General features: G+C 47.8%; 1 protein-coding gene across 1 annotated transcript; it reads left to right on the plus strand.

Moving 5' to 3' along the window:
• The first annotated feature begins 731 nt into the window (after positions 1-731).
• Positions 732-4,134, plus strand: snai1a (snail family zinc finger 1a). Its single transcript, XM_034533129.1, has 3 exons — positions 732-1,004; positions 1,499-2,011; positions 2,661-4,134. Exons 1-3 carry the CDS (start codon positions 929-931, stop codon positions 2,843-2,845), a joined length of 774 nt encoding a protein of 257 aa, XP_034389020.1. The 5' UTR covers positions 732-928; the 3' UTR covers positions 2,846-4,134.
• The last annotated feature ends 10,793 nt before the right edge of the window (positions 4,135-14,927 follow it).

The following is a 14,927-nucleotide window of genomic DNA, read 5'->3' on the forward strand; positions in this document are numbered from 1 at the left end:
TGATGGTTACCCTCCGTGGCATACTGATGATTTTATGTCATCACAAAAAGGGCAATTGTGGAGAACCAGTGTGCACATTCAGTGCGTGTTTTAATGTGCATACCGCCCCTCTAAATCCCCCCTAATGAAGGAAACAGTAGGGACTGCGCGCGAGGAACCAAAGTTATACAAACACATGCACGCGAGGCCTTTTTAAAAAAAAAGAAGAATAATATCCACGCCGACATGCTGTGATGTGTTCGTGTTTATCTATGCGCTGTGGTGGACTCTCGACCTGTCTCCGGTTGCAGTGGGCAGTTTGAAAATGTTTTTTTTTAAGCACACATGAAACACAGAAGGAAGTCCTTGCTTCGGTATGCACACCAGGTACATGGCGCTCGAACCATGAATTATTGTTATTAAAGTATGCGATGGAGCCGGTCACGTTCACAGTTCATCGGGTCTCCCAAAAATATCTGCGCAAATATTATCATTTACACAACTATCTTGTCTTCTGGTCACACACCGAACGGATTCCCCCGCGAGTGAACGCGACGAAGGCTCGTGTTTTTGTTGTCGTAGGGTGCGCGTGCACGCGCGGCTTCACCCCTGCGCACTTGAGCAGTGATACTGGAGGTGGGGAGGTGGGGAGGGCCCTCGGGGCGAGCACACACCCCTACCGCCTGTGTCAGAGTATTTCAGAACAGAGGCCAGCATTTAGTCATTCTGCATGAAAGCTGCACACGCGCGCACACACACACACACACGCACACACTTGTCTGCTCAAGTCCTCTCTAACTTGTGGACTATAGGAAGATATTTTCTTTCCCCCTGTGGATCCGAGGACCAAGATTTTCTTTTTTCTTTTTTCCCCCCTTCTTGTTGTAGAAGCTGTGCGTCGTGACCACCGGATACTTTTACGCACAGTTCTTTAACTCTCACGAGGACAATGCCTCGATCTTTCTTGGTCAAGCAGTACTTCGCGAAACAAAAGCCAAACTACAGTGAACTGGAATGTCAGAATGGTGAGTTGAGAATCTGTTTTATTGTTGTTATTATACTTTTGTGTGTGTTACTTTTTTTAAAAAACTTTTCAGCACATGTTGTCTCGAGTGTGTAGTTGCGAGCTTTGTTTAGTTCAATGTTTCCTACATTTATGGATACAAACAACATGTGTGTAGCTTTTGGTGCCTGGTTGGTCTACAAGTCGGGGCCCGTTAGATGCACTTTCCCCCCTTTCTGCAACCAGACAGAGCTCCATTCATGTTACGAGTCTGGTGAATACGTGGGAGGAAACGGCCCATGAAGCCTCCCCACGGCTCCAGCTTTACGCTGTGTAAATGCTGAGAAAAACACCAACGAATCCCTTAAACGTGCACAGACAGTGTAGGGGTAGTTGATGAGACGCATTTTAAATGGTGAATGTGCCTGTTTTATTGTACTATAATTCCATTATGTGTCATTGAACTTGTTGTGTACTGTCTGTAAGCTTGAACCATCCTCCCCCCTTCTCTCACAGACACGTCACTGGAGAGGTATCCTTTTGCTGAGCTCACATCAGGGGTCAACACCTCCACTGCCACCTGCTTCACAACAGGTCTGGTGTGGGACCTGAGCGTCCTGCCCGCCCTCTTACTGCCCACCTCCAAAACAGAGCCCTCCGCCACCCCGGGCCCCCTGGACCTCAGCTCCCCTTCCAGCCTCAGCAGCAGCGCGAGCAGCTGCGGCGAAGAGGACGAAGGACGCACCTCCGACCCCCCCAGCCCCGAACCTGTACACATGTACGGCCCCCGCCAGCGGATGAAATGCACCGGCGTCATGCCTCACATCAGTCCCCCCGAGGAGGAGAGGGAGGCCCCCGTCACAGCGGCCAGGCCGGCCTTCCTCTGCAAACACTGCCCCAAAGAGTACACCAGCCTCGGGGCTCTGAAGATGCACATCCGCTCCCACACCCTGCCCTGCGTGTGCACCACGTGCGGAAAGGCTTTCTCCAGGCCGTGGCTGCTGCGCGGCCACATTCGCACACACACAGGTAAGACATAACAAGACACATCAAGTGTCCCACCACCCCTCCCCCAAACTGCTTAATTTCCCCCTTATTGCCCATTCACGAGTTAAGAAATCAACCTAGGTGTTGCCGTGAAGCTGTAAATCTACATTTGAGCGGCGGACATTGTCTTCATCAGTTGGGCTGTGATGTGAGGGGAGCAGGATATCCATGACAATCAGTTTGATGAGCTCAACACTTGATCAGCAGACAGACTATCCCATCGGGAAGCCCTCTGTAGACCCTGCACTCATTGATCCCTCATTGTGTTTAATGTCCCAGCAACAATGACTCGTCAGCTAATTATCTTATCACGGCTGCTGGGGGGGAAGACAGCAGATTGGGGACATCGGGGGGACAAAAGGTTTAAAGAATGCCTGAAGGCTCTCTGCTATCACTGAGCACTTTGTACCTGCAGCCACTTGTTAGCGTGCTAATCTCATTGGGCTGTGATTAAATCATGCTAATGCAGTCAGGCTCTTACCCCTCCAGCCTCCCATGTGCTTCTTCATTATCTTCAGAATGTGTGTGTGTGCGTGTGTATGAGGTGTTAATGGGAGGCCTTTTGTGAACTCAGAGATGTGGAGTGTTGTGCCAGTCGAGTTATACGACGTGTCTTTTGTCTCTTCGCCAGGCGAGCGCCCGTTCTCCTGCCCCCACTGCAACCGGGCCTTTGCCGACCGCTCCAACCTGCGGGCTCACCTGCAGACCCACGCCGAGGTGAAGAAGTACCAGTGCGGCGTCTGCTCTCGCACCTTCAGCCGCATGTCGCTGCTGCAGAAACACAGCTCCTCCGGGTGCTGCTCCTCCACGGCGTGAGACACCACCGAGAGAGAGAGACAGAGGGTACCCATTCGGAGCTCAGGGCAGTGGAGAGCTAGTGGCCACAGAGAGGAAGTTTACACACCCCCAGCTGGCCTGTTGAAGACCTGTGGGGCCACTAAGAGTATGAAGTGGCCTTCTTTAAGAGCGCCGGAGGGAATCGAGCCACATTATGGATCTGACTTTGCAAGCCGTTTAGCTTCTTTGCTCTGAAAAAAACATCCGAGGAGCCCATTTTTCTTTTTTTTTTCTTTCTTCAAATCTATTGTTCTTGAGGCTGGACCAAATCTGAACTGAGCAATGCCGACACTCTCTTTATATCTACGCCCCTTTGTTGCTATTGTGCCCATTCCAAAGACCAAACATGTAGTGAACTCATTGGGGTAAGAGGTGTTCTTTCCTGTCTCCGTCCTGGTGCCGGCCAGCTCAGGATCATAGCCTAGACACAGCTGCTGAGAGGTAGGGGTGCGTGGGTGGAATAAATCTCTCAGCGTGCCTCAAAACACACACACACACACACACACACACACACAAAAGCAAATGCACACACAGCTGTCCCTGGTACTGTGGTGTAGATAGACGAGGTGCTAACAGGTGCTCCAGCCATGACCTTGCTGGCTGATAGCAGGTGACTTCCACTGCCCTTGGTTTGCTTTAAGAAAAAAAGAGGAAGCGTGTCATCACAAAAGAATGGCATCAGTTAGTCCTTCTTTTTTTTCCGCCAGTGAGCATCGCATTAAGCCTCTATTTTGTCTACATCAAAGCCATCTCTTCAATCTGATGATTTCTTTCAGAGATAGGAAAAGCCATGCCGCCTGTTATTATCCAAAGAAGAAGCTTCGCTTTGCAGCGACGTGGATTTCAATGCGAGCCGTGCACTCTAGGTTACCACAGTGTTAATAATACCAGCCAAAGCCATATTTTGTATTTTAATGAATTTGTGCCTTTGAAAATTGTATTACTTTTGAAACCAAAAAATGTGCCTTTTTTTTTTTTTTTTTTTTTACCTCAGTATTTGTGGATTTAAAATAAACATTCATTGCAGTATTAGTAGAAATTACCGGCAAACAGTTTGAAATGTAAGAAGGCCGGGACCAAAGATTTAAAAAAGGTTTACACCGTGGAGACGTGGTCGACTAGCATCAGAACCCTGTCGATGGACAGTACAAAGATACTTTTTTTAACTTTCCTAAACATTTTATGGCAGTGTTTATAGTGCAATGAGCAGATGTGTTGTTTCAATTTTGTACTATGCTTGTTTGTTCACTCCTATTTCTTGTATGTTGTAACTGATACATTTTCATTCAATAAAGTAATTTATGTTTATTAAAACCATGCTCTGTCACAGCCATTAGCATAAAAGAAACAGTTCAATCTCTTCTGTAATACAATGTGGAAAAGGGCGTTGGTTACAAACGCTCCGTTTGATTATTAACCGAGTTCCGATCGACGTCTGGAGACCGTTGTTGTGGAGCTGGATTGCAGATGTGCAGGTGAGCACACTGTGGGATGGACGGGAACAACGGATACTGCACCTGCTTCCAGTTTGCACCTGCCATCTACTTCTCACCGTCACTGTGCAAACACGGCCTCGAAGTGTGTGTGTGCGCGCTCGTGTGTGTGTGCGCGTGCGTGCGTGCGTCGGTAAAAGAGAACTTGAGTGAAACTCAACTTCTGTTTTCAATCTATCCCCAAGATTTAAAATGAGTGCATACGTGCTCACTGCGGCTCTTGAAATGGCCATTTCCAGTGAGTGTGTGTGTATTATTTTCCTCCTGAGGGAGAGTGTAACATTCTCCGCCTAGACAGTGAGTCAGAGTCTGCATGGACCAGAGCTGGAGGTTCCCATGGCTCCTCTGCTCTCTGTCAGTATAGTCGGGCCACTAGTTAGTCAGCTAGTCGGTGTGCGTGGGCCACACAGAGTGAGGCAAGCTCTTCCACGGCACCGTTCCTTATTTCCTACTGACTCAGGGAAACATGCTCTCAGCTACCAGCCGGGACGACCATTGCGGCATGTAGCGGTGACTCATCTGTACTTCAAAACTAAACTGCTTTTACAGATTCACAAACATCTGGGCCCGAACACTAACCAGATCCAACATGGAAATAATGTACGGGTCCCTGTTTGTGATTCCTTTGGCGATGATGCTCTCGCGTCCTTTACCCAGGATGCTCTTGGACAAAAGGGCTATTAAACACTCAGCTGTTGGAGGTTAGCTCGGGACTATTTTGATGATGTCAGCTGGTATGTCCTGAGGTGAGGGTGTTAGCGTTGAGAGCAGAGACGATCTAAACAAGGCCCTCTTACTCTCATGTTTGTTTGTTTGTTGTTTGGACTTTTTTTTCGGATGATTTTCATTTGTGGAGTTTTTAAGGCCACAGTGATGAGGTCCAGATTAGGTGAACAGCTTTTTAATTTGCTTTATGTTCTTATATTCTATAGATCATCATGCCTTCTTCTTCTTCTTCTTCTTTTCCTTCTTCTTCTTCTTTCTTTAGTCCTACACGGTCACAAAAGCGCCACAGCCTAATTTGGCCAGTAAAAACATTCAAAATCTTTGCTGCATCACAAGTTACTGTACTTATTGCTGCCTTTTTATAGCGAAATGAAAACACGACCGGCTCCCCTTCTTGTTCCTGGGGGAGAGCGGAGGGCCTGGACCTGAAATCTGAGAGCGTTTTCCTGCTGTGTGCTTTACAGTGCCAGAGCACTCACTGTAATTTACCAAAAGTGGCTGCTATTTATGCCATAAAGCATGTGTTTAACATTCCTGAACCCCACTGTGTTTGTGTATTCCTCGCTCTCTCGCTCGCTCGCTCCCACTCACTCTCTTGCCGGCCTCCTTGACTGTATTTCTATTTGTGTGTGTGTGTATGTGTGTGTGTGTGTGTGTGTGTGTGTGTGTGGAAACGGTCCCTACAGAGCCGCAGCCCTTTCCCTCTTCACAGAAGGATCATCTCTCTCCCCCTCTGAGACAAGGCCGACAGGAAGTGGGAGTTTACATTGGCCTACTTTACCCCAAAAGAAAGCAGCCTGGGTGGAGGAGCTGCAGAGCTGTTTCTGCTGCTGCCGCTTCTGCACTTTGCCACGACTAGCCCCCCCCTCACCCCCCCCCCCCCCCCCCCCCCCCCCCCCCCAGCTGTCCCACCCATGCCTGCAAGTTTTTTTTTTTTTTGTGGGCGGAGTTGAGCGGCCAGCAACTACAGAGTGGCCTTTTTCGGTGCAGCAGCAGTTAGGGCTCACGGCCCGGGAGACAGGAAGGAGCTGTCAGCATCCCATAAACAGGACTCATCCTGCACTCATGACACGCGAGACCCGGAGAGAGACACCCATTTTAAAATCCAGACTACGGTTCAGTGCTTGTGCTCGTCGGTGACCTGGTCAACGCGAACCACAAGCTAGACACTGAATAAGCGTTGGCTGCTTTCCCCTCTTGTGACCATCACCTGAGAGTCATTCCACGGACACGTGACAGTCACTTGATGATACGCTGATTATCAGCAGCACGTCTAGATGAAGTGCGATCGCCCCGCCAAATGCAACCTCAACCGTGGGACCATCCTCGTGCTTTGTGCTGTAAGAATAGGAAGCGTTTTTTGACAGCATCGAAGCTATCCTTCAATCCTAAACGGTACTCCCACGGCACCTCTCACCTCGTGTGTTACTTGGCCTCCTCCTCTGAGATCAGCGCCTCTCAATGTCTGTCACCTTGCTCAAGAGCACTTCATTACTCTCTAGCGCGTTGGTGTCGAGAACTCCCCCCCCCCCCCACCCCATCCCCGTCTCGGTTTTGGTGGGAGCTTCTTTTTTTTTCTGCACGTGTCGTCTCGCTCTCAACAGAGTAAAGTTCAGAGTGCTGTAAAATATGAGAGAATTCAGCGCTGATTCCTCTCCGTTGAGCTGCAAACACAACCGCTGCATCTGGTAAATAACAAGGCCAACAGCGGTAACACCACAAGCAGGCCTAATGATGGATTTGATCAGGCTGTGGAGTTGCCCCAAGGCTGGATTGGAGAAGTGGTTGGGTGGGTTAGGGGGATGGGGGTAGAGGGTGCATATTAAAGAGTAATGAATCACACACTCAGTCACAGGGTCGCCGGCTATGAATGTGCTCTCTGTTGGTTTTCCTGGAGCCTGGAGTTTACTAACTGATGACGCAGGCTGGACTTGATCAGAGACATGTGTTGCTGCGGACTCAATGCCAGTGAGAAGCATAGCGATCGAGAGGAGAAGGGGGGGGGGGTAGAAGGATGGATGGCGCCTGAGCTCTCTGCTTTTCCTCTGTGTGTCCTTCTGGGCATTGCCTCACACTGGGGCTGGTGCGACTGCAGAGGAGGAAGGAGGCTGAAAATAAATCCTACTTCTACCCTGGGACAGGAAACAAGAGATTCTCAGAGAGTATCCTGACCCAGCTTTCTTAACCGTTGTTACTCCCAAATTCTTGTGTGGCATCTCAGCGAGCAGGGGAGCAGCCGTGCTCGGGGCTCTGTGACGCTGTGCTTACAGGAGGAGGCCCAGCGGTGCTTTGAGCTAAATGTTGAGCTTGCTAACTCGCTCACAATGACATAAGCTAACATTCAAATATAATCTTAAACCATGTTCGCCATCTTACTTCCAGTCGAGTCCATAGGATTCATCATCCGGACACACTGGATGTCCCTCCAATAGCTGCTGAGATGATTGAGACATTGCCATCCATGCTGCTAGCGTGTCTAAAAAAAGAGAGAAAGTCACCCCACCTGTTCAACCCATACTTAAGACTCCTCTTAGTAAAAACCACCTGTTTGACACATTGCGAAGCACCTGAGCATATTTTCCCAGACAATGTGCAAAAGGACGTTGAGCTGTTGCCTGAGGCGCCGACAGAGTATTATGAAAGACGTAATGTAGATGTGTGCCCACCTGTCAGGACATGTCATGGTGTAACAGTGTGTAAACAGCATCAGGCAAAGGGGTGGGGAAATATATTGTCTCCCGACTTGTTCCTTTCTTTTCAAGGTTTCTGATTTGTTGAAACTTCAAAAAGCTGTGTGTGTGAAGAGGAGAAAGCGCCTACTCGGGCAAGCCGGATCATGCCGGGACTTAAAAAGTGTCGCACACACGTGCACACCGCTGACGGGAAGATGACTGCTAATTGAGTCACGACAGTGTCATTTCCCATGAACAGCCTCACAAGTTCACAGATTCTTAAAGCCACACCGGCATGAGAGACGGAGGTGTCGGATGCTTCCCATTTGTTGCAATGGAGATCAAAGAAGGTTCAGACTGGAGGTAGTGAGCACCAGGAACAGATGCATGCCATCAAAACACTCCTGCAGATACTAAACACCAACAGCCTGCCTTGTGTATACACACACACACACACACAGAGCACATACAGTACAACAGCTGTCCTTTTGCCACACATGCTGTCACACATGTCTCCAACATCCCCAGATTCGAACACTCAGACGTAGGTGCACACTGAGGAGCGCTCCCCTGTGTGGGAGGCCTGAGCAGCTGGTCATGATGGGAAACACCCGACACTCCCACCGACACCCCACAGACCGTCCCTGTCTTTGTGACGCACCGGGGGCTGCCGGTTCCCCAAAGCCTCCTTGGCTGCAGAACTGGGGGAGAGCTGACTATTCGTCAGCGGCCCAGCTTTCAAACAACTCCGAGCACACAGAGAACCACTTGATCCTGCACAGTTGGTTCCCAAACAATAGACATACACACACACAACCACGCACACACACACACACACACAGGCGAGTGAGGAAGCACTCGTACAATCCCAAATCTATGCACGCACACAGACACATGCGCACAGTCCTGCACATGTTGAAGCCATTATCCTGTTGCTTGTTAAGTCATTACTCTATAGCTTGTTATTTTCTCAAGCAAGAGAAAGCAATCTATCCACAAAGCAGCGCTGAGAGATTTGCCACCCGACTGAGCCTTGGGATATGGGAAGTTACCCTGAAATCTGAGGAATGCGGTGAGGTCTGAAACCTAAGGAACAGAGGGAAGGAGAAAAAAATGGATCTGGAACAGTGAAGCTTCTTTCCCGGAGTCTCCGGGTCGTAGCTGCAAGCCAAGACTGTACGCGATGTCCGCGGGGAGGGAGAATTATAGGCATTACTGATGACGGTGCAGAAAAGTTTCAGTCCACCAATCGGACATGGAGGAACTGACATAGTCTAAGAGCTTTGACATATTCACAGTGGATCTCAGACATCTGGTTTCCATTTCCCTCCTCTCCCAAGACAGTGAGTTGCTGGCAGCGGGGCCTTTCAATGAAATCGTCTATTCCACTTCCTGTGCTATCAGTTTAGCATAAGTGTGTGCAGAGTAGAGCAACGCTCAACACATAGGCGGTTATGAAAGTGAACTTGCTTTCCTTCAGGGTTTTTTTTTTTCTCTCTCTTCCCAGCTCCCCCACCCCCAAAGCCCTGACGCCACCCTTCGGGTTTATTAGCGGGAACACCCCGCGAGCAGCCATTTTCACAGCATCCTCTCCACTCTGCTCCGCACGAGGAAAAAAGCTGCGAGCCAGCGCACTCTCACCACACCGCTAATGAGTGACACATGCCCCCCAGCTCCGCCGCTGACACCTAAGATCAAAGCCCTGGAAGAGAAAGGGGAGAAAGGGGACGGGTTTGAACACTAAAGCCAGACCCCCCCCCCCCCCCGTCCCCCGTTCCCCCCCCCCCCCCCCCCCCCGTCCCTCGTCCCCATCCACCTCCTCTTTGACACCCGTGCGATACGTCTGAAGGCGGCCAAATGGTGACGCACCTGTCCTTTCTTTCTGCACTCGACACAAGCAGCGGTGGCTTGGCCCACTTGGCTGCTTCCATTCACAGGGCCGAGGTTCAGGGGGAAGGGGGGGGGGGGGGGGGGGGGGGGGGGGGGGGGCGAAGCAATGTGTATTCCAGCTGTGTGTGATAAGAGATCAGATAACACGGCTCAGACAAATTGCAAGTCAATGTGAGAGACATGAATGAGACATTGCGCACGGTCAAAACTTTCCACAACCCCTGTGCGGTGGGCAGATTGATGGAGGGGAATTATATGGAAATCGGATTGCAAAAGTCTGGATGGACCCTGAATCTCTCATCAACCCCCACGTGATCCCTGCAGAGCTTTTCATGAAATGAATTGCTTCACACATCTCCAGCTCAAATGTTGTCTGAGCAGTTTCCACACTGCTGAAGGGCGTCAAGAACGTAGCGGGCAGACAGGAGGGGGGTGGGGGGGGGGGGGGGGGGGGGCAGCCAGGGCAAAGGCAGGAAATCCCAGTGCAGCATGAACTATTTTCCTCCATAGTTCCTCCAGAACAGCTCTTTGTACGACTCCCCCACCCCCCTCTATCAGGCCTCTGTCTCCGACAACCATCCACTGCTGTTCTACGAGGCAACCGAACCACCACCACCACCGTGAAAAAAACAACAATCCAAACCTCTGTCACACACACACACACACACACATGTATTCTGTTCACTCGTGGGCCCGTTACTCAGCAGTGCTGGGGTTGTGGAGTGGGGATCAAAGCTTGGGGTTCCCCTCCATCTCAGTCCAAAGTCCCGCTGTGGTTAAGCCATAGACAGAGAGGCACCTTACTTTACACACAGCTCTCAAATGCCAAAAACACTCAAGTATACAAAGGATGAAGCGCGCACACACACACACACACACATATGCGCTGGAAAACGCTTCCTTTCCTGCAACACAAATTCAACGCAGGAGGAAAATAATCTGTGGCAAATCAAGTCCTTTTTCTCTTCTCGTCAAACATTCCTTGGCAATGGCTCTCGATCCACACACACACACACACACACACACACACAGTATCACTTGATCATCGAGGACGCACATGCTCTTCATGTGACTCCAATGAGGAGATGGCTCTCAGAGGAATGAGAGATATTCAGGTCAGCGACACTCGCGTAGGACCATGTGGGGGGGGGGGCACATATCAGTGCTTGACGCCCGGCCACATCACGACTACTCACTGAAAGTGTGTGTTTCCATATTGCAAAATCTAATCCAGACACAGTGCTGATTTTCTGAGCCAGGCCTGTGATTGACTTTATTTTATGCACCAGTGAGACCCCATGCAAAGGCTGAGAGGCCTCCAAACAAGCCCACAGCCAGGCTCTTTTTTTCTTCTTCTCCTTTCTTTCCCTGAGACAAACTCAAAAACTGTAGAAGAGACAAGTGTGAGTATAGTGGGTGGGAGCAGGCAAGGCACCTTGCAACAGCTGGTCTGAATTATCCGTGGGGTCGGGGGTAGTCGGCTCTGCGAGGTGGAGGGGAGGCGTGGAGACTCCTGGCGCCAGGATCGGGCCAGCAGGTCAGGGAGGATGACGATTACCAAAATACTAGCAGGCAGCCATAGCCCTGCAGAGAGGGGGTGTTCCTGGCTCACACCGCTTACAGCGACAGGATGGGAAGGAGGCGAGTGGATGGCCGTGGGGGGTGTGTGTGAGAGAGAGAGAGAGAGAGAGAGAGAGAGGGACGCTCCTACTTCCACTTCCTATGAGATAGCCCCTTCCTGTCATTGAGAAACACAGAGGAATACCATGTTGCTGACTGTTAGGTGGAATTACCTTTATTTCATCAGTGGATACAAGGCAAGTGTATCAGGGGCTGACAGCCCAACACTGACTTATGCTAATAAACAGGACATTTTATTTAGTAAAAAAAAAGTAACTTTTCTTTTGTTTCTGTCCAAGCAATAAAAGCAGCTGCTTGCAAGGTGCCGTTGACTCACAAGGTTCCTCTTGTGCTTCCTCTCCCACTGCACTGACCACATGTGCACAGATTCAAAACTGAGGTTGATGCTCACGTGTAGATCTATGGCGCTCTCTGCTGGTGAAGAAGTGGCACTGCACTGGTAGACACGTCTAGGATCAGTGTGACGATGCACAACGTCGTCATGGAGAGTGTGTGTCAGTGTGTCTGTGGTGACATAAAGACACATCTCGTCGTCCACCTTTCAAAGACATCATGAATAAGAACGATGTCGTTATATTGTTGAATATTTATTATAAAATCTGCATTTATTTTTATTGGTTTAGTCGTAACACAAAATCAAACGACAAATCGTGCGAATGAGGCAGAAATCTTTACGAATGCAACTTCAAATCCATCCAGATTTAAAACAAGTTTGTGTTTATGTTGTTAATGAAATGAAATGAATGTGCTCGTAAAACGTCAGAAGTTACTGTTGAAGAATGTTCTTTCACAATCTAATGAAAAGATGAACATCAGTGATTAGCCCCAGCCCCAAAGGCCCCCAGGTCAAAGGTCAAACATCAGGTTCAACAGGCGTATGAATGGTTCGGCCGCATCTTCATCAACGCAGGTTTTGGTTAACGAGATCATCGAAATCTACGACAAGCAGTTCAACAACACATGTGTGTTCTTTGCTGGGTTCAAACCCCCAAAATGATTCATCCTGAACGTGAGAAGGTCAAGACTTATTGACGACACAAACAATCTTCACCATCTAATGTCACACGGACGTCATCAGACGATCAATTGACCTGATCTTCAATGGTGTGATGTGTGTGCTGCCTGAAGGTCATCGCACGGACACCTCCACCGGGGAATTGTGGCTCCAAAGGCCAAAACATAATAGCAACTTCTCCTCTTCCAAAGCAAGAGATAGTCATAGTTTCCCATGATCCAGTCATCACAGAGGCAACAAAGGAATCGTGGACTGTGATTGATGCTCCGGGGCAGCAGAGGGTAGCATTCGTCAGCGGTTTCACCAATTGTCTTTACATTTGACTGATATACTAAAGGACTTGAAACACTCTCTCTAAAGGATGCAATGGCCCCTCAAGGAAAATCCTGCAATTAGTTTTTTTGCACTTTGACATGTTCTTCCAGCTCTGTTCGGCCAGCCGCAGGTAAGAGGACTCCTCTAAGACTCCATCCTCTGATGTTCGCACTATTCGGATACTGGCAATTAGGAGATGACAACAGACTGCTAACACACAGTAGTATTGGTGCGCTAAATGCAGTGTGAGAGAAGAGCTGGATTGAGACACGCTCGCAGTGCCAGCTGTCCAAAGCTTCTGGCCTGCTGCCAGGAAGTAGCACTTCTCCGAATGCCGAGCTGATCCTTGGGTTACGTCTCGGAGAGGAAAGCAGGAGAACAGGGCTTTCCCTCAGGACTCTCTTCACCTGCTCCAACATCCTGGGGCCCCACATGGCTGCGACTAGCTGTTAGATGTTGGCAGGATCTCTACGAGGCCCGTAGCTTTTAGGAGAGGCTGACACCCTCTTCTAGATGAAAGAAAACTCTCCATTTAGATGAAAAACTTCTTCCTCAATCGCTGAAGGTAGAAAAAAAAGAAATCCATAAAAGACGGGAGGAAGAGAGGAGGGGTGACACATGGCAGCCGCTCCTGGCTGGACTTAAACCCAGGACGCCTTCATATCGGTCAGCTGTTGGCGCCTTAAACCAGGATTCTCAAACATTTTTATTTTTTTAGATCCCCCACATTCATCTTCACATCACATATTTTGGTTTACTTTGCTGAGGGTGTTTGATGATGAGCGTTACAGTCCAACACGCACAACTACAACAATGTCAAGGATGACGCCATAAAACATTATTATTATTATTATTATTATTATTATTATTATTATTTACATTGTGTTCTACAATGTGGGTCATCTCCTACCAACCAAACAACACAACAAATCAATTTATTATCATTCAATCGTCAACAAAATCACACCTAATCAAAAAAAAATCAAGTTTCCTGTACACTTTAATTTGAGGTGGTTATTTATTCTTTTAAAAATGCAACGGTAACTTTTCTAATTCTTGGTACCAAAGAATTTAAAGAAACAAGTAACATTTATATTTTCTGTAAAGCGATAAATAAGTGTAAGTATTTATAAAGGAAGTATTGTGGGAATGCTTCTGTCTGTCCGTCTCATTTCATGTGCTCGGCTATTTCTGTACAGTTATTCTTAATGCTCGTCGGCGGTGCCACTGGGTCGGATTCTACCCAAAAGACTCCAGCAGGGTCCAGAGGGGCTGCGAAAAAATCGACCGAACTTCAAGTGAAATGCATCTTCGCCCTCTACAAAGCCTCAAGACTCAGATGCGTTTTACTTTCAGTTCAGCTCCCTTTGGGAACATATTCTAAATAGCCGGGCTCCAGCAGAACTGGCTTTAAACATTACATACAACAATAGTAACGTTACCATTCTTCTATACTGTGTGTTATCATGTCAACCATCTTTATTAATTGGTGTTTACTACTATTTGTGATTTCAGTATTTAAATGTGTCTGAAGATAATAAGGCTCAGCTTTACCGTGGTCCACCTCTGAGTATTTACGGGTCCTAAAATATATTTGACTGCTACTTTGAATGTGCAATTAAGTTATTCACACAGCTGCAGAAGTGTAAATCAAGAAAAAAAAAAAAAATGTCAAATGCTGTTTCCATTGTCAGATTATTAGAAAATGTAATTAACATTTTTACTTGAATATTGCATGGGTTATAACCATTGAATTTTCATTGCAAAATTCTAATTAACATTTTGAATAGCGTCCACAGAAAGGCCGGGTACGACTTTTATAATTAAATTTCAAACAGCTTTTCCAGTTTAATCTTAATATGGTCACAGAACGCTCGTAAATTATGTATGTGGAAATAAAACGGGTAAAAAATGGAATATAAAATAAAAGAATAAAATACTTTTGTGGAATGTCATTTTCAAGTTTACATTATAATTTTTTTTCTAAATGTCTCCCGATGCTTCCTTAGTTGTCAATAAAGATATTAAAGAAAGGGTCAAGAGTCTCTATCATCTCAATAAATGTTAAGAAGTCACTGATAAACTTCACTGACACATTGAAAAACGTGCACTGCAAAGTTGTTAATAAAACTATTTAATTCTGGATGCTCAGCAGCCTTTTTTCAGTTTTTTTTGTCACAATTGGACCTTCTGACTTTCTGATAAGTTAAGATATATATTCATCAATTCAAATACATTTTCCAACAATCTAACCAATGTTGTTTTTATTAATTACTTATTACCAACAAAGCTTCAACACATGATTAGTT

The sequence above is a fragment of the Cyclopterus lumpus genome, chromosome 5 (assembly GCF_009769545.1).
Source record: "Cyclopterus lumpus isolate fCycLum1 chromosome 5, fCycLum1.pri, whole genome shotgun sequence".
NCBI classification, from domain to species: domain Eukaryota; kingdom Metazoa; phylum Chordata; class Actinopteri; order Perciformes; family Cyclopteridae; genus Cyclopterus; species Cyclopterus lumpus.